Source organism: Vanacampus margaritifer, chromosome 14 (genome assembly GCF_051991255.1).
Source record: "Vanacampus margaritifer isolate UIUO_Vmar chromosome 14, RoL_Vmar_1.0, whole genome shotgun sequence".
Lineage (NCBI taxonomy): Eukaryota > Metazoa > Chordata > Actinopteri > Syngnathiformes > Syngnathidae > Vanacampus > Vanacampus margaritifer.
This window is the reverse complement of record NC_135445.1, coordinates 6909207-6927696: the sequence shown is the minus strand read 5'-3', so window position 1 is coordinate 6927696 and position 18490 is coordinate 6909207. Positions and strand designations below refer to the sequence as shown.

Below are 18490 nucleotides of genomic sequence, written 5' to 3'. Positions count from 1 at the left end.
AACCACGTCTAAATTTTTTAGCAGTTTACGTGAATTATCTTTAACGGCCACACAGTGTGAAAAAAAAGCGGCAATGCCCGCTAGCGCTTTCTCGGGATCGCTCCGAATGACTAGCTTAGAATTTATGGTGAGAATAAACGCGGCGGAGAGCACACAAGAGGTCTGTGGTGCGAGGGGGTGTTTTCTAAATAAACTCTCGCTCTGAATGTGCGGCAGCAGCACAGCATTTGGGAGCCGTGTAAGGAATTACATCTGTCAGGTCGGCTATAGTCCAGTTGCTCTCGCTATCCCGCCGGCGCAAGCCTCACTTCTGCTCTCTTTGCCAACAACTTACGGCGCTCCAACACACCGACTCATTCAATGCAGCCGCGTCAAGAACTGATCAAAGATGGACATTTCTGTACAAGTGAGCAGTTTTTGACTAAATCAACCCAACGTGCTGCCAGCAATAAATGACGCTGGAAGTCTCATTTTACGTATAATTGCTCCGGAGGGAATTTTCCTCAACAGCTAAAATAGATTTTTATAAGCACGTAAGGTATAACTTTGGCACTCACTTACCGGTTGTTCAATTTTAAGCATTGACATTGACTACGACTCGAAAGTTGGGGTTAAGCTTCAACAAAATAGCAGTGCTAGCAATACTAAGCTAGCAATAGCCACAGTAAACTAGCGTTAGTAAACTAGAGTTAGTGGTATTACTCAGTTTACCTTACCATAACGGCAAATGTAAGTTTTATTGTTTGGGAATATACAATTAATTTAAAAAATTTGCCTATTTGCGGATCTGACCAATTCATTTTTTTTATTTTTATCTTTGTTTCCGTTTGCTAGCCCAATGTCCCAGATATTCGCAAACAAGGGGTCGATTTTTTTTCTCACGATTGAAATTGAAAATTGAGTGCCAACTTCATTCTTTTTTTTTTTTTTTAACTATTGAACCACAGTTGTGAACATGATTCTCCTCAGCACCAAATACATTTATACATTGAAATTGCTCCCGTCCTACGGAGGACCAAAACTGCCAAAATTAAAAAATAAATACACGACTAAATAAATTAATAAATAAATGACTAAAAGTGAAAATAAAAACAGATATAAAAAAAATAATTAAAACAATTACATTAAAAAAATTATATACAAACGGAAATAAAAACAAAATATAAAAATAAATGTCAAAATAAATATATAAATAGAATTAAATATCAATCAATAAATAAAAACGCTCTGTTCTCACATTTGTTTATTTCATGCTGCAGACGCTCTGCAAAACCTGTTTCCATAGCCAAAATTAGAATTTTCCTTTTTTCGATACACTTCAAAATCCACCCCCTCCATGCGTAATTTTTTGGGGGCACATTTTGGGCCCTTTTTTTTTATTATTTCTAGCGTTTCCATTCAGTTTTATTTTCGCATTTCTTAGAAATTCGAATAAAAACGGATGGATGGAAACCCGACTACTGTTAATACAAGGACTCTTTAAATAATTCCTAAACTAGTCTGGCTTTAAGTTTCTCATACATAATTCCTTCAATAAGGAAGGAAAAGAGAAAGCAGACAAGCGAGGAAGCCACATACCACACAAGTCATGTGATGAAAGGGGACTGTTGCTTCAAAGTCATCCCCACTTGCACTCATCAATAAATGCACGTCTGCTTGCCAACTGAATATATAATTTTCCTTTCATAGAAGCATGATGTCTCTTCTCCAAATAAGTGTAATAAGTGAGTGTAGCCGCTGGGCAAGCACGTAAAGAACTCATTCCAGGTGCAAAAAGAAGAACTGTTTGGGTATGAATGGGGGTCAAGGGTGAGGAGTTCAACACTTTCAATAATTCATCCCAAGCTGTTGTGACAAGTTTCTATGACCGAGAAAGAAGTGTGCGCTGTATCAAATATGTCTTTTAAGTCCATGGGCCTTTGACCCCACGAGTGTAAGAAAATGTACATGTTTTAGGTGCAGTTCACTCCCGAGCTTAATGGCGCGTTCATTCTTCAGAGGGGCTGACAGGTTTATCCTTCTGTTTAACGAGAGTGAGCGACGCTCCGCAGGAGGTGTCACAGATGCTGCGGACGTCCTGAGCCGCTGCGATGGTTTTCATCTTAGCATGTTTATTTTTATTTTTTTACCCCTAGGCGTTATTGTGACCATTTTTGGGCTTTTTGTTGGTTCTGACCAAGCCATTTCAAAATAAAATAATTAGACACATTAAAAGTTCTTGTTCTGGCAAAAATGTGTTTTTTCCTTGAAAATCTGAATTCAAATTTGAAGCTACGTAGTCAATGTCAAGCAGAACGGGCCCGCGTTATTTCCCACAGGAAATTGAATCCAACTTAGTGATTTAAGTAAAAAAAATATATAATAATCAAAGTTATTATATATTGTGTGATGGTTTTCATCTTAGCATGTTTTTTTTTTAACCCCTAGGCGTTATTATGACCATTTTTGGGCTTTTTGTTGGTTCTGACCAAGCCATTTCAAAATAAAATAATTAGACACATCAAAAGTTCTTGTTCTTGTAATCTGGCAAAAAAAAAGTTTTTCCTTGAAAATCGGAATTGAAATTTGAAGCTACGTAGTCAATGTCAAGCAGAACGGGCCCGCATTATTTCCCACAGGAAATTGAATCCAACTTAGTGATTTAAGTAAAAAATATATATAATAATCAAAGTTATTATATATTGTGCGATGGTTTTCATCTTAGCATGTTTTTTTTTTAACCCCTAGGCGTTATTGTGACCATTTTTTGGCTTTTTGTTGGTTCTGACCAAACCATTTCAAAATAAAATAATTAGACACATCAAAAGTTCTTGTTCTTGTAATCTGGCAAAAAAAATGTTTATCCTTGAAAATGTGAATTGAAATTTGAAGCTATGTAGTCAATGTCAAGCAGAACGGGCCCGCATTATTTCCCACTGGAAATTTAACCCAATTTAGTGATTAAAGTAAAAATAAAAAATAAATCAAAGTTAAGAATTAAAAACAAGTGAAATACAAATTTGGCTCAAAACTGATTCTGAGACTTCAACCGTGTTTGGGCCCCAGCCGGTCGGCGTCCCAGCCAAGTGTGTGGTAGGTCGGGTCTGGATTTTAATGGTACTCCATGACATGTGTGTACTCATGTCAGCGTCTGCCCCCAAACAGTTGTAAACTAGCTGTTTATGAGGGGGAGTTGCTGCGGAAAAGAAAAAGAAAAAAGCTCCGCGTTTTTGGACTTTCACACCATCTGGCGAAGGAGAAAAATGTGGGGGACGGAGGCGGCCCCCACAGTGTTTGGGTGCTCTGTGTGAAATCACACTTGAGGGATATTTGGCTCAGGTATGTGTAAAGTTTGTCCTGAGGATTTGGGAAAGGTTGTAAAAGAATGTTCGTCTTAATCAATAAACAATATTTAAATTGTTATCAAAGTTAAAGCGTTAACTGATTCATTATATTTTTAATGAATGGAGAACGTGAAACAGGAAACGGAAATACAGAGCACAGCCCTCCAAATTAAAAGCATGGATTTCAAAACAAGATATAATTAAACATCACACACTAAACAGCTTGAGGAATTCTTTACTAAATTACTTGAAGCACTATTGTATTGAATTAAATTCTTTATTCCTTAAAAATAAGATGTACAATCACATACTTTGATTGGGACTTTTTTTTTCCTGCCCTTTTTTTTCTTATTTATGGAGTTTTTCGGAAATTCATTTAATTGTGTGCTCTATGCAAAATGACTTCTATGAGCACATAGGAAAAATATAATTGCCATTCATTTCAATCAATTTCAAGGAAATTGTCTGTCATTGTTTTTTTTAAGAATTTTTATGTATCATACTCTTCGTAATAACTCTTTTAGCACCTGGTGGATTTGGTTAATCCTATTTGTTAAACTGATTATTTCCTCACTGCGGGATGGAGGACTACTAACAGTAAAGAAAGATGAGAGTAAGTAATAAGGTCAACTTCTTTCACTGGGTTCAACCATATATATTTTTTAATAACCATCTAACTACACATATGGCCCTTTTAATCTATTTGGCAAAAGCTCCATTTAGAAATGTGAAGACACAACTTCTCACATACCGACAGTTTTTTGTTTTTTGTTTTTTTCTGGAGAGCTCAGTATTGGTCATTCGGTAATTTTACCGGTTTGACATGTCATCATCATTGCTCTCTTTTTTTTTTTTTTTTTTTTAATTTTTTATATATTATTATTATTATTATTTTTCCATTTATTTTGTATGTGGGTGAGCATGTGTATGTGCGTGCGTGTGAGTGTGTGTGTGTATTCACTAGTTCACCTAAAACCTATTAAAAAAAAATCCCATACCAATCACCTAAACCGAACACTTCCTGCCAGAGTCGTGAGGCCGTCAGGAGACCCGAGGAAGGACCAAAGAAAACCGACAGAGTTAACCATTGTGGTAATAGTTAGGTCACTAATAATTAAATTTTTTGGTTTTTGGACGTGCTAAGAAACCCGGGACAGAAAAATGAAACAGGCGGCCATCAGCGTTTAGTGATATGTAAACACATCACTTTATTCAAGTCGGGAGCATGGCAGACATTATGAAGGGAACACGGGTTCAGGTTGTATACGAGGATTGGGTTACTGTACCAATAGAGCGAGAGAAATAACCGCTTCCATATGCCGCTCGGAACATATGGCACCTTTTCAACATCGGCGTTTATCGTGAGGGATGATGAACATGGACAAAAGACAACTTCTAGGAGGTACAGCATGACAAAACATTATGACGGAAACATCGGTCGGGTTTATTTTTAGACTAGAAAGTCTTTTTTGTTCTCTCCTCAAAGTGAATTGTTGTAATGTAACCTGACAAAACGTCAAACAGGCACATTTTGCCTGTCAAAAATACTGCGATCATGCAAATGTTGGGACTAACGCCATCTTTCCAAAAAGCTCCCGGAGACCTTGAAATAAGGATGTTAGAATAACTCAAGGCAGTCATGCTACTTTGATTCACTTGGAATCATTTGGGTGGAGCTAAACATTCAAACAAAACACTGTCCGCTGATTGGCTGACTGTTCTTAAACGATATCTCAAAGTGCATTCTTTCTGCAAGGTAAGTGGTGTCCAAACTACGGCCCGGGAGCCAATTGTGGCCCACCATCAATTTTATATATTTTTTAATTATTTTTTTAAAACTCATTCACTCTCAGCCATTTTTGCTGGAGCAACCCCCTTCGCTCCCGGGTGATTTACTGAATTTTGACTGATTTTGCAAGGCCCACAGAATATTGTGTTCCATTGCCATAAAAACATGGAACCTACCAAAATAAAGATTAGAGTCTCTTCTTTCAAATAAAAAAGTATATTTTTATCTGTTTCCATTTTGCAGCTTTTAGCGTTAAAATATAGATCAGTTTCATCATCATTATATTCACAAACCTGTTGAAAACACTGGCAAAATGAGCTTTTTTGCAAATTGGCCCTGGTTGATCTCTTATACTCTGCTGCCACCTGCTGGCTGTTTTTTGAAATAACTACCATTGCTTTAAGTGACCTCTTCAGGTCAGAGGCTGCATCAAAGCCTTCTTTATGTATATGAATATTAAAATAGAGCTTTTTGTATACGTTTTGAAAGAAAATTTGTTAATTGTTATTTTTAATATGATTTTTTTTATTATTATATATAAATTAAGCTGAATTTAAAAATGTAAGAGTATGTATTTTTATCTTTTTTTCTGATAGGAAGAATCAATAGCCTTTGCAAATATAATATAATTATATTCACAAACCTGTTGAAAACACTGGCAAAAAGAGCTTTTTGCAAATTGGCCCTGGTTGATCTCTTATACTCTGCTGCCACCTGCTGGCCGTAATTATTATTTTTAATTTGATTATTTTTTTTTTATTTATTATATATAAATTAACCTGAATTTAAAACAGTAACAGTATGTATTTTTTTTTTTTCTGATGGGAAGAATCAATTCTAAATCCTAAATTTTAGTGATAAACATTGATGGTGTAAAATGTTCTTACAATAAAAACACAACTGGAAGGTAAAAAAATAAAAATAAAATAAGAGAACAGAATGATTATGTGTGAAGAATAAGACGCCTTGGCTCCAGTTTGGCAAGATTTGGCAGCAGCCCATTAATCCCCTCTCTCCGCAATTCCAGTTCCCGTCGACTCCGATAACATCTCGGCAGCAACAACGGCCCGCTTCCCTCCGCCGCCGCATCACTCATCATGCAGCGTTGTGATTTTGTCGCCGTTCAAGCGCGAAGATCAAGTTTTGGATTGTGGTTCCCCAAGGAGTATTTTGTTGCCAAATACATTTCATTTGTCACTTTAACGGTTGTTGCGGGGCATTTTCCGACACATTCTCCCGACAGACACAAATACAAGCTGACGCAAACCAAACACTCGTACGCTCTGGAATTTCGTGATATCCTTAAGCCAAAGCACAATCAACATTTCATAGTGCAATCTGATTTGAGGTTTCATACACTGCTTTGTCCGCCTTGCAAGTTAATATACTACTACTAGTGATGGACAAATGAAGCTTCATGAAGCACTTGTGATATTTTTTGACTCCTCTAGATGGCACTATTGGTTTAAAAAGGCAGTGGAAATGTAATACATTTTCATTGCACTAGCCTTTGTAATGGAACCAAGAGCACCATCTAGAGGAGTAATAAAAATAGTAAAAGTGCTTCATGAAGCTTCATGAGGCTTCATTTTCCCATCACTAACTACTACTACTTTCCTAGAAAGAAGAGATCATTGGCAATAAATGTGACTGTATTTTGTGCAATTGCTATATTCAATTTAACCCCTAGTGATTTTTGTGACATGTTCATAGGGCCCCACTGATATGGAATTAGTTGGGATCGATACGGATTTTTGGTTAGAAAAAACAACAACAGAATAATCGGCTGATTAATTTAAAAAATATATAATTCGTTTTTTTTTTTTTTTACCCCCAATGCATTTCAATGGTTGTCAAAACTGTCAATTATATGCAGATTTTACCTTACGAATAGCGGGTGTCAACTTTACATATATTGTTTAAAAAAAAAACATAAAAAATATTTTTCGCTTCCCAGAATGCATTGCATGGCGCAATGCATTTAAATTAAAAGGACATGAATGGTTGTCATATGTGTGTTTATGTTACCAGAAGTTGAATGCGTGCCATATTTAGCACATTTATGTTAGATTCTATTTTTAAAAAAAATATTATTTTCTCTTTTTTTTTCTTTTTTTTTTTTTTTAACAAACTTTAGATTGTGTGTAAAATTGCGACAATTCCTTGCACATCATGCATCGCTCACTTAAAGCACTGATTGAAAAAAAAAATGCTTTGTTTTGAATGACAGGTCCATAGAGTTAACTTATCAACAAATTTCATTTTATATATTTAAGGATATACATTTATTGTATAGATTTATGCGTAATAAATAAAGAAACCATTGTTACTTGTGTACAACTGCTGTCAATGATAAGAACATATAAAAGGTAAAAAAAATGGCCATATGGGCAATTATTTAAAACACCAAAATGACTATAATATGACCAATGATAAATATAAACAATTTTTGCAATAAAATTTAAATAAATAATCGGCAGCCTGAGACCGTGGTGGTCAGAGACTGATAACCGATAAGACCAACCTCTCAATTGATTGCAACAGGGAAGCTGAGTAAGCCGCCATAATGAGCTCCATTGTGGCATGTGTGTGCGTGCATGTGTGTGTGTGTGTGTCTGTGTGTGTGTGTCCTTTGACCCCTCCAGGGATAATTAAGGACACATTTTACCCTAGTTTGTCTTCAGTGCGTGAGAGAGCGAGAGATCGAATGGACCCTAATGTCCCCCCCCCATCCAGTTCCTTGTCCACACTGACCCATGCTGCCCTCCATTTGTCTAAAAGTAGTGCTTCTGGGCTGATTGGTCGTATCACTTTCACTCACCGGCTCACACACACACACACGCATACATGCATGCACACATGCACACACATGTTGAGGCCAAACCCTTGTAAAGGTGCATCCTTGGGGACTCGTGTTGAAATGTACTCTCGTTAGTGTGTGTGTGTGCGCGCGTGTGTGTGTCTGCTTTTGCTCAGCTGTTTCCTGCCAGGAGCCTGTGATGAAGTCTCTTACTCTCTAAAGCTGCTTTTTTTTGGACTAGCGACCCAGAAGAAACTGTGGACGATGTCATCAGGACGGAAAAAGTTTTTTATTTTTTTAATTTTTTTTCCTGGAGAGCTCAGTATTGTTCATTCGGTAATTTTACCGATTTGACATGTCATCATCATTGCTCTCTTTTTTTTTTTTTTTTTTTTTGTATGTGGGTGACAGCAAAATGGATGACACTAAAATCTGATCCACTCCCCACCAAATGTACGCCATCATTAGAACAAAACATGTTGAAACGTTCTTTCCATTGCTTTCCACTGTTTGGGTACATTCTAATTGGCTTTTAAGTGTAAAATGTTCAAGCACAATTTCATTTAATGTTGAATAAACATGACGTGTGTTTTTTTTCCCCCGTGTGTCTTACTTTGACTGTGTGACTGCTGCCTTTCTCGAGGCATTTGAAAAGAAAACTGTGTATGTCAAATATACTCCGCTCCAATAGACATCAAATTTAAAATTAATGAATAAATAAATGCATGATGCGCTCTAGCGGCGATTGGTCCAAAATGGCAAAATTTGGCGGACCATGGCTCCCACACCTTTGTCCCGATTGACCTATAATTTGAGATTGAGTGTTACGCCATAACTATCAACCAGTACACCAAGCTTTACTGAAATCAATATCTGCTTGGGTAATTTGGCATGGAATGACCCTTCGCTCAAAATGAAAAATGTACATATTCCATAACCTCTTGCACAACATATTTAGGTCTTTTTTCACTTCTTGTGCCATTTAATCATTTGTTTGTTTTTATGCCATCAAAATATGCATTTAGGTGAAACCAGTCCATGGTGCAGACAGACAGAAACCCCGCCTTAGTAAATGATTACAACCCTGCCTTTTCCACTTTACAAGGCGGGATCAATGGTTTTGCAACCAAAGCAACACGACTCCTGACGGGACAAAGACTGTCTACCTTAGATACACATCAGCCAATCAAGTAACATGGAGGCAAACACTAACCTTAACTGTTATCTTCTGTCTTTATCCACCCTGCCTCACATCTTGTCTCTTATCAGACTTAACAGCTTGTTACGTAGTTACACAGGAATTCAAAGTTATTAAAGTGACATTTCGGAAACCTTGCAAAAGACTTCAAACGGCCAACGAGCACAGTTGGCCCCAAACTGATTTTTTTATTTTATTTTTATTTTTATTTTATTTATTTTATTTTATTTTATTTTTCTTAAAAAAAATTTTTTTCCCATTTAATTTTTTTTCATTTAATTATTATTTTATTTTATTTTTTTGGGAGAGCTCAGTATTGTTCATTCTGTAATTGAAAAACTGTTTTTTTTTTAAATGGTTTATTGGTGCTTCTGCTTTCTAGACAGATCAAATACAGTTTCAATTCATTTGGGCCCTAAATTTCTATGGGGCATCGTCTGTTGGTCTGATGTCAACAGAATATTGGAAACAGTTTTGGGGCTGATCTTAGATCTGGAACATTAGCATAGGTTAGAACATACAAATCCCACCAACCTGCTCCAAAGGCAAAGAAGAAGCTCTTGTCTGTGTGGTCTTCCAGCAGAGCTTTCACCCTTTTGCCCATCCGCTCGTTCCTCTTGTAGATGAGTTCCTGCCTGAAGTAGCTGTCTATTTCCTGGGCAGTCACCTGCTCGCTGGGTGGTAACGTTACATTATTGAAGTTTGGGACCTGCGATTGAACATGGTAGGTATTGATTGGTTGAGGACATTTTATTAAGATGCAAGAATGAAAGATCAGAAGTGTGACATCAGAGGGAGAGGGAGGGGGTGGTCAAGGAGGAGGTTTTGTGGGTTGAAAAAGGTCGGGTACAGGGGTTAAGGGTTACTCCAAAAGGTCAAGGGCCGTGTCATTGCAACACTCCATGGGGTGAAAGGGTCAAAATGACCTTTATTCTCGTAACGAGAGGGAAAGCAGCTGATGATATGTGAACAGAGATCCTTCATCTGCACCAAACTTAATTCTTAGCCCAGGCTCCTCCCCTCCACAATGAAAATGGATGAACTCATAACAAACATATAAGCAACTTCCCCGGTCAAGGAAATGAAACCCACCTGTGAGGTGTCATGGTTGAAGATGATGGAGTTGAGGTCTCCGCAGTTGTAGTGCCTGATGAGGTCTTCTGTTGTGTACGGGACCTGAAGGCTACCAGCCCTTAAGGACTCCTGCTGTAGTAAAGTCTGGTTGAGGGCAAAGATCACCTATAATGAGAAGAAGAATATTTTTTTTAGCAGAGCTGGGCACTCCTGTTAATCGGCAATTACAGTCTTTGACGATGCCCACCTTGCGGCAAGTGTAAAATGACACGAAACCTTGGATTAAAAACAGGGATTGAGCGCAGACTGAAGCACGTCGATCGGGGTGTGTACATACGATCCCCCTCATTCCCTGTATTATTGCAAGCCTTTGGGTCAAAGTATTCACGAAGCATGCATCGAAAGGTTTAACGATTAACGGAAACGGCCAGTTCTGATTTTTAGTTCATTAGTTCAAATTGTTTGGTATGCTAAACGCTGTTAGTAAGTACTTGGGGTATCACAAAAACAGTTTTGAGTTGCTACCCTTTTTTCACCAAACGTATCAAAAATCGTCTTTTGTGAATAGATGTACACTGCTATGAGTCTTCAATACAGCACTTCGGTTTTAAAAAACAGGTGAGGTTGTATGATTTGACATTTGACCGAACGTTAAAGAAAAACACTTCTTGAAAGTCACACAAATCTTTGAGTTCAAACTAACCTTATACCTGCTGTTGCACGAAAACTCAGCATTGCTTATATAATCTCACATCAGTGAGCATCAGATTTGACTTTTTGTGTTGTTTTTATGACGCTTAATCTTAGCCTCAGCAACGGGTGTTAAGAAAAGTCCCACAAATGGTGAATGCCGGAGAGTCTGGTCTACTCTAGTTTCATTAGATTCTGATCATGAACATAACTAAAAAAAAAAACTGGACATAGTATGAGAACCAGTCAGAAGATAAATCTGGAGAATTATGCACCTTGAGCCAGGAATCAATAAATGGACGTCATGCCAAGAGAACGTTACTTTATACCCTCGATGATATCTTCAGTGTTTCAAGTGACAGTAAAACCGGCGATTCCGATCAACCCTGAAGATTTACTTAACAACTTCTTAAGACGACAGGGGCAGTTTGTCCCGCGAGCGCCTTTTACGCTCTATTGCTGCCGAGATTCCGCTTTTGTGCGAGCGTGAAATCGGTCAGTGTTTGGTGAGAGGACCCCGGCGAGCCCGCCGCCTATGATCAGCGCCGCGGGGAAACGCACACGCATAGACGCACACAAAACCAGGCGGCGCACACTGAAGGTCCGCGGGTGTGCGCCCAGCCCCCCCCCCCCCCCAGTCTCCGAAAGCCCGAAAACCACCGCTCACCTCCGCGCACGGTCTCTGATCTCATCGCCGCCGCACACTCGCACAAAGAACAGGAAAGTGAAGTTGGTGGGAACGGCTCTTCAAAGTGAAGATGTGTGCTGACAGCTGTGGAATTAAGTCGATGTGTCCACAATATGAATGAATGCTTCTGCAATTCACAGTGCATAACCTTAGTCCGAGCAGGCTGACCCAAGCGACTGTTTTGTTCATGTTCTGGCCTCTGAGGTCCTCCGATGACACGTTTCCCTCTCGGGCCGCCCCATTGTGGGAGCTTTGGTATGGCGGCGTAGAGGAGGGTAGCACGGAGCAGATGCCTTCTTGTCAGGGGACAAAGAAGCCCTCCGTTACCCTGTCCTCTCCTCTCCTTTGCGCTCCCTCCAGCTTTCATCAGCCGCGCATCAAAGTGGGCGCTCTGCATATGAAAAGGCACCCCCCGTCTTTATGCCACGCAAATTAGCCTATCGCCGCCCCTCCCCGACTTCGTTTCACAATAACAACCTCACATCTGTGCCCCCGTCCGTGAAGGAAGGCCCTCATCTGCAGCGTCTCTTTTTCTCAGCTCTCTCCTCTTTCTCCACTCGCCGTGCCTTTCAGACCCTTAAATTATGGCTGTGAAGGGAGAAGGAGGGCGGCAAGAGGGGGCAAAAAGGGGGCTCAGTCTTGGCCGGATAAAAAGGACGGCAGCTAAAAACAGGGGGGACGTTTAGAGGAGGACAGGAAGAAAACAAACATGAAAGTGAAGACGGATACAGAATCAGAAGGAAAACCCGAACAAATGATGTCTTTGTTTCTGTCAGTGATTCTGATTCTTGTTTTGGTGCACTCTGGGTCAGTGGGTGCACTTTCCCACTCCCGGCTCCTTTCATCAGGTCCCCCCGTTCCTTCTTCTCATCCACAGCTGCCCCCAGTCCGCGCCCCCTCCAGCATCCACACACAGACACACCCCTTGCTGATATCAAAGCAAACTGAGCCAACGAAAGTCAATAATTGTCCATTATCATGGAAATGTCCTCTCTTGTTGAGATTGAGTGGGGTGGGAGCGTGCATGCACGGCAAACATTATCACACTCGGATTCCCACATGTGGAGAGTTGGAGGGTTCGGTGGTTAAGGAAAAAACAAGAAAGGACTCTTGCTACTCTCACTTTCGGAATTCAAAGCTCTTGTCATTAACCGTCTTATACTTCCTTGTATCTTTTTTATCAAGATCTACAGCCTTTCTCAACCTTTGATCTGGCCTCTTCAAAGGTTGCCTGAAATACAGCCTTGGGATAATCTGGCCAAATTTCCTACTGGTCATCATTTTTGGGGTCCTGTGTAAGATAGACTCAATCCTAAGGTTCTCTTGTGAGAGTCAATATACGTCCTGGACTAATTGTAATCGGTGCAGCGTCTGCAGTGATGCGGACGCTGTATCGGTCCGTTATGGTGAAGAAGGAGCTGAGCCGAAAGGCAAAGCTCTCGATTTACGTTCCTGCCCTCAACTATGGTCACGAGCTGTGGGTCGTGACCAAAAGAACAAGATCCTGGATACAAGCGGCCGAAATGAGTTTCCTCCGCAGGGTAGCCGGGCTCTCCTTTAGAGATAGGGTGAGAAGCTCGGTCATCCGGGAGGGAGTCAGTGTCGAGCCGCTACTCCTCCGCGTTGAGAGGAACCAGTTGAGGTGGCTCGGGCATCTGGTTCGGATGCCTCCTAGACGCCTCCCTGGGGAGGTGTTCCGGGCATGCCCCACCGGCAGGAGGCCCCCGGGGACAACCCAGGACACGCTGGAGAGACTACGTCTCTCGGCTGGCCTGGGAACGCCTTGGGATCCCGTCGGAGGAGCTGGCTGAAGTGGCTGGGGAGAGGGAAGTCTGGGCTTCCCTGCTAAAGCTGCTGCCCCCGCGACCCGACACCCGGATAAGCGGAATTGAAGACGTAACGGAACGGAACTAATTGTCAGTCGACAGATTGCAGAAATCGACAACTATGCAAACTCGATATTGAAAGGTCAGAGGCAATGTCAACCAAACAGCCATAGATGACACATGTTTTTCCAAAGTTATGCCGTGGTCAAACATACCGAGCCATTCCCTAGAAAAGGTTTGCCCATACCTGTGTCGGTGTGTCTAAGATACAGTTTATGGTAGGTTGAGGACATCCACAGGACTCAAAATCAAAAGGTTTACCAGAATTGGGCAAAACTGTTGTTACAACGGCCCGTCATTGACGGATGCACACTTTTCAGCGAGTACTGCCGGTTTATGACGCCAAGCCTTGTAAAGATACACGGACTGAGAAGGACAATCTGTACTGACCCGGATCAACTGGCATGAACCTAATAAGGCTTCGTGTCATAAAGCACTCGCCGAATGGTGGGGATCCGTCAACGATGGGTCAATTTAACGACGGTTTTGCCCGGTTTTCATCTTTACCATAACTTTAATAACATTACAACGTGTTACCAATGATAAGAAAAATGTGCGACCTGGATTTTCTACCTAGAGTGGAGACTGAATTGGTCAAAAGACACGCTGTTGTTCATACACTCGAAAACACAACGAACCTTGGCTCCTTTCCAACGACAAATGACGACTATTTGGAACCACTTAATTTCCTTCTGATTCCAATTTCATCAGTTTAATGTAACCCTATCATATACAATCCTAACCCAATGAGATACAAGATCTCAGAATATCGGACAAAGAAAACATCTTGATAAAGATTGGCAGTCAAACAGCGTTTTGGATCCAGACATACCTCTGAGTGATATTATCAGTAAATTGTTCGGTGGGCCGCTCAGCCCTAAACAAGAACTGTGGTATCAGAATCTAAGACTGGGGCCAGAGTTTTGCAAAGCAGTGGCCTTGAGACTTCTTTGTGGCGTTGATGGTAATTCTACATCAGAAGGATTCTCGCCACTCCGCTCGCCCAGGGCGGCGGCCATCTTGGCCAATTAATTAGGTACACCCAGGATTCTCGCCACTCCGCTCGCCCAGGGTGGCGGCCATCTTGGCCAATTGATTAGGTACGCCAAGGACTCTCTCCCTCTCGCCCACACGGGTCGGCTTTAGCCATTTGACTACTACTAAAATTAATACAACTACAAGTACTACTAATACTACTACAAGTACAAGTACTACTACTACTACAAGTACTTGCTACTACTAAAAGTCCTACTACTACTACTATTGCTACAAGTACTACATGCGTCTTTCCACCTTGCAAGAGTCAAAATTTCCGCGGGAATTTTTCTAGTTCTACATCAGAACCTGTTAAACCCATCAAAACTCTAAGAGATCTATCCATCCATCCATTTTCTTGGCCGCTTTTCCTAACAAGGGTCGCGGGGGTGCTGGAGCCTATCCCAGCTGGCTTCGGGCAGTAGGCGGGGTACACCCTGAACTGGTTGCCAGCCAATCGCAGGGCACACAGAGACAAACAACCACACTCACATTCACACCTAGGGACAATTTGGAGTGTTCAATTAACCTGCCATGCATGTTTTTTTGGAATGTGGGAGGAAACCGGAGTACCCCGGTGAAAACCCACGCAAGCACGGGGAGAACATGCAAACTCCACCCAGGAAGGCCGAAGCCCGGACTCGATCTCACGTCCTCTGCACTGGGAGGCGGACGTGCTAACCAGTCAGCCACCGTGCTGCCTAAGAGATCTAGAAAAGGAAAATAGATGTTACATAAAATCCTTGCGACCCACTCCTTAATCAATAAATGAGTTGCTCTATCTAAAAGCACTTAGCATAGAGCCGGCAGGTAACCAACCACCCCGGGAGCTAGTTGATGACTCAACTGTGATACGATAGTGGTGGTTTTAAGAGGTGTATTAAGTCACTCAATTCCCTACTGAAGGCCGAAGCACCAAATGTCACCACTGAGCAAGTTTTTAACTGTATGGATTATTGGAAGGTATTCACAAACAGCATTCCTTTCTCTTAGATCGTTTTTATCTCTTCGTACGCGAAAGAATGTTCTTCTACTTACTATCTCGCCGTCTCGTAAACGTATCCCAAAGAACCCGGGCTTTATTTTTAGCTCCGAAAATGTTTATCAATCATCCTCATGTCGGCAGTTTCCACACCGACGATGTCGCGGTTTGCCGTGCGCTTTAGCTCCTCATTTATTACCGTTTGCAGACAGACGACTGTGTCAAGAGAAGCTAATGGCTATCACGGTCCAAGTTTCAATCAGCAGCTTTTCAACCGGCACTGCGCATTCAAACATATAAATCTTTTTTTTTTTTCTTCTTTCTCTTTTCTCGTTTAGTTTAGGTGTGAGAGCCAAAATGAACTTTTTATTGCTTTAAATGCGTTTTCAGCCCCTGATTGTACACTTCAGGTGAAACTGCCAAAATCTTCAAAATGAGCATAAGGACAATGAAATGAATGCTGGAATCATCTTCAGGATTGTAAAATACACTAAATACAGCAAAAATTTTGAGTCTACAACGTTTAATTTAGGTGTGAGCCAAAATGAACTTTTTATTGCTTTAAATGCGTTTTCAGCCTGATTGTACACTTCAGGTGAAAATGTCAAAATCTTCAAAATGAGCATAGGCACAATGAAATTAATGCTGGAATCATCTTCAGGAAGCTAAAATACACTAAATACAGCAAAAATTTTGAGTTTTCAATCAAACATATAAATCTATCACCACGGCAGAAGTGAGCTGAAACCTCAACTTTTAAACACTCGCCTCATATAAACACACACACTTGTCTGTTTAAGTTAGCTATACTGTTTCCATACCTTATCCTACATCCTTACTAATCTTCCCGCCGCGCCTCCCCCATCCACTCTCGCTAACACGTCCACGCTATGATTTCATTCCCCCCCCCCCCCCCCCCAGCCTCTTTTTGATTGAGCACGTTCCCACTCTCCCTCTCCTCATACGTCCCTTTCCATCCATCTCCCCCCCCTCGTCTACACTTTGATCCTAAACATCCCCTCTATCAGCCGGCTCTCTTAAAGACGTGACCTCTGCATTCCTCGGGTCACTAATGACCTCCCTCACATGTGTGTATTTTGTGTGCGCAAGTGTGTATACACCTGCGTGAGATTAGCTCTGCTCCGAGTGTACATGTAGTGTGCAGCCCGTGTGTGTCTTTTTAAATGCTTCAATATTGTGGATTATTGTTGCCTCCCGCAGAGGTAAAGGTGGACCTATTTTAGCTTTATTAACTTTTTACCAAGGAAAAAAAAAAGCTTGGTAGGCCTACATTGCTTACACCCTTTGATGAATGAATTCCTTGAATCAGCCTTTTAACTTTGAACCCAGCATCAGCAATATCAAAATTTGGGGCGTTGGTGTTCTCAGTTTAAATGTCAATAATCCTTCACCCAGATTTCTGGGTGTAACTTTTTAAACTACTTAATGCACCTAATGCATCAGCTAATCTTTGTTTACGTTGTGTAACCGTTGTCAATCTATGGCCCCTGTGTGTAGTTCCTTTCACACTGCGCTCACAAAGAGATAGTGTGAAGCCACCTGAAACACACAATTGTGCGAATTCTGAGACAAGCGTTCACAGTATTGCTATTGTAGGTCGGATTTTAAAAATGGATTACAAGATTTTTGTGCTTGACAGCCCAAAAATTTGATCTTGACTGGGCTGGGTAAATTAAATTTTTTAAGGTGTACATTTGGATATATTTGTTTTAGAAGAATGATCTTATTACCTGAAAAAGCTGTTTTTATTATTAGTGTGATAATAACAAAAATAATAAAGGGTGACCAGATTTTTTTTAATTAAAAACCAACATTCTATAACTTTATATATCATTATACGACTATAAATATAAAATAAATAATAAATAGGACTATAAATTCTATAATACATTCTCATTAGTTCTCATCATTCTGGAAAAGTCAAGTACGACTGTCCCATTTAACCGAGACGTCTGGTCACCACCCTAAGACAGATCTCAAAGTGCTTATAAAGAAAAATGAACTTGAAAATTAAAAAGATGCTCAGTTAGGTTCAATATCCAGTTAAATTTACTAACAGAGGTGGCAAAAATCCAGGTCCAGAAAGTAAAAACTCTGCCACAGTTTGGCTTTAGCCTCAGGTGCTAGCTAGCTAGCTCCCGTGGTTACCTGCTAGGGAGTGAAGAGGGTCTTCTGCCCAGATTTAGTCATAACTGTTTTAATTTCCTTATTTCCTCAGTAGAGCTTTGTTCTGTGGATGTATCTTTGTGAGTGTTATCGCAATTTCTGCCAGGTGCAGTCATGACTGAAAAACCTCCTCTATTCCTCAAATGGGCTTTTGGTTTGTGAATAGTGTCCTTGAATGTTTCTCTGTACGTCCGGTCAACTCCGGTTGAACTGTTTACTGGAAACTGTGTGGTACCGCCCTTCAAGATAATATAAGAATATTGCAAGTCCTCTGTAATCTTCACACTTGTGAGAGGCTACAGCCATTGTCTGTAACTCACTTGTGCCCGGAATATTCTGTAGAAATAAAAGCTTCAAAGGAACTGTTCATCGATCTCCAGCCTGTACCCGGATAACCAACATTCTCACTACCCGAAAGAAAACGAACACGCGGAGGAAAAGATCGCCTCCACAACAGGAGCTAGCTACATAGCTAGCATCAGAAAACCACATATGTCAGTAACATATTACGCAATTGTAAAACATTTAAGAAAAATCATGTGACGATATTATGCTACTACTGTATCTTACAATACGTTGACGCCACAAGCCATGTGGCCAGAATCCGTCCCAGTCCTGTGAGAATGCCAAGTCAATGAAAATGAGTGTCAGCATACACCCCCTCGCCAGTGTGCTCTGTCTTTGCTTGTCTTCAATGAATGTGAACATTTTAGCCGCTGTTCAAAAGTGACCCCCGAGCCCACAGTCAAATATACAAACCACATTTAATAAGAAGCTAAGGGTCCAGTCGTCCTTTTTTGCCATGTCGCTGTTACCATCTCTTTTCAAACCTCATTCT

At 40.7% G+C, this 18490-nt stretch overlaps 1 protein-coding gene across 1 annotated transcript in view; it reads right to left on the bottom strand.

The window, feature by feature from the left end:
• The window catches only part of trabd2a (TraB domain containing 2A), a 58305-nt gene that overhangs the window by 15713 nt on the left and 24102 nt on the right, over positions 1 to 18490 (bottom strand). Inside the window, exons 3-4 of the mRNA XM_077542763.1 lie at positions 10203 to 10349; positions 9645 to 9819 (exon numbers count right to left, since the gene is read on the bottom strand). Coding sequence (XP_077398889.1) covers positions 9645 to 9819; positions 10203 to 10349 — 322 coding nt within the window. The remainder of the gene's footprint in view (positions 1 to 9644; positions 9820 to 10202; positions 10350 to 18490) is intronic.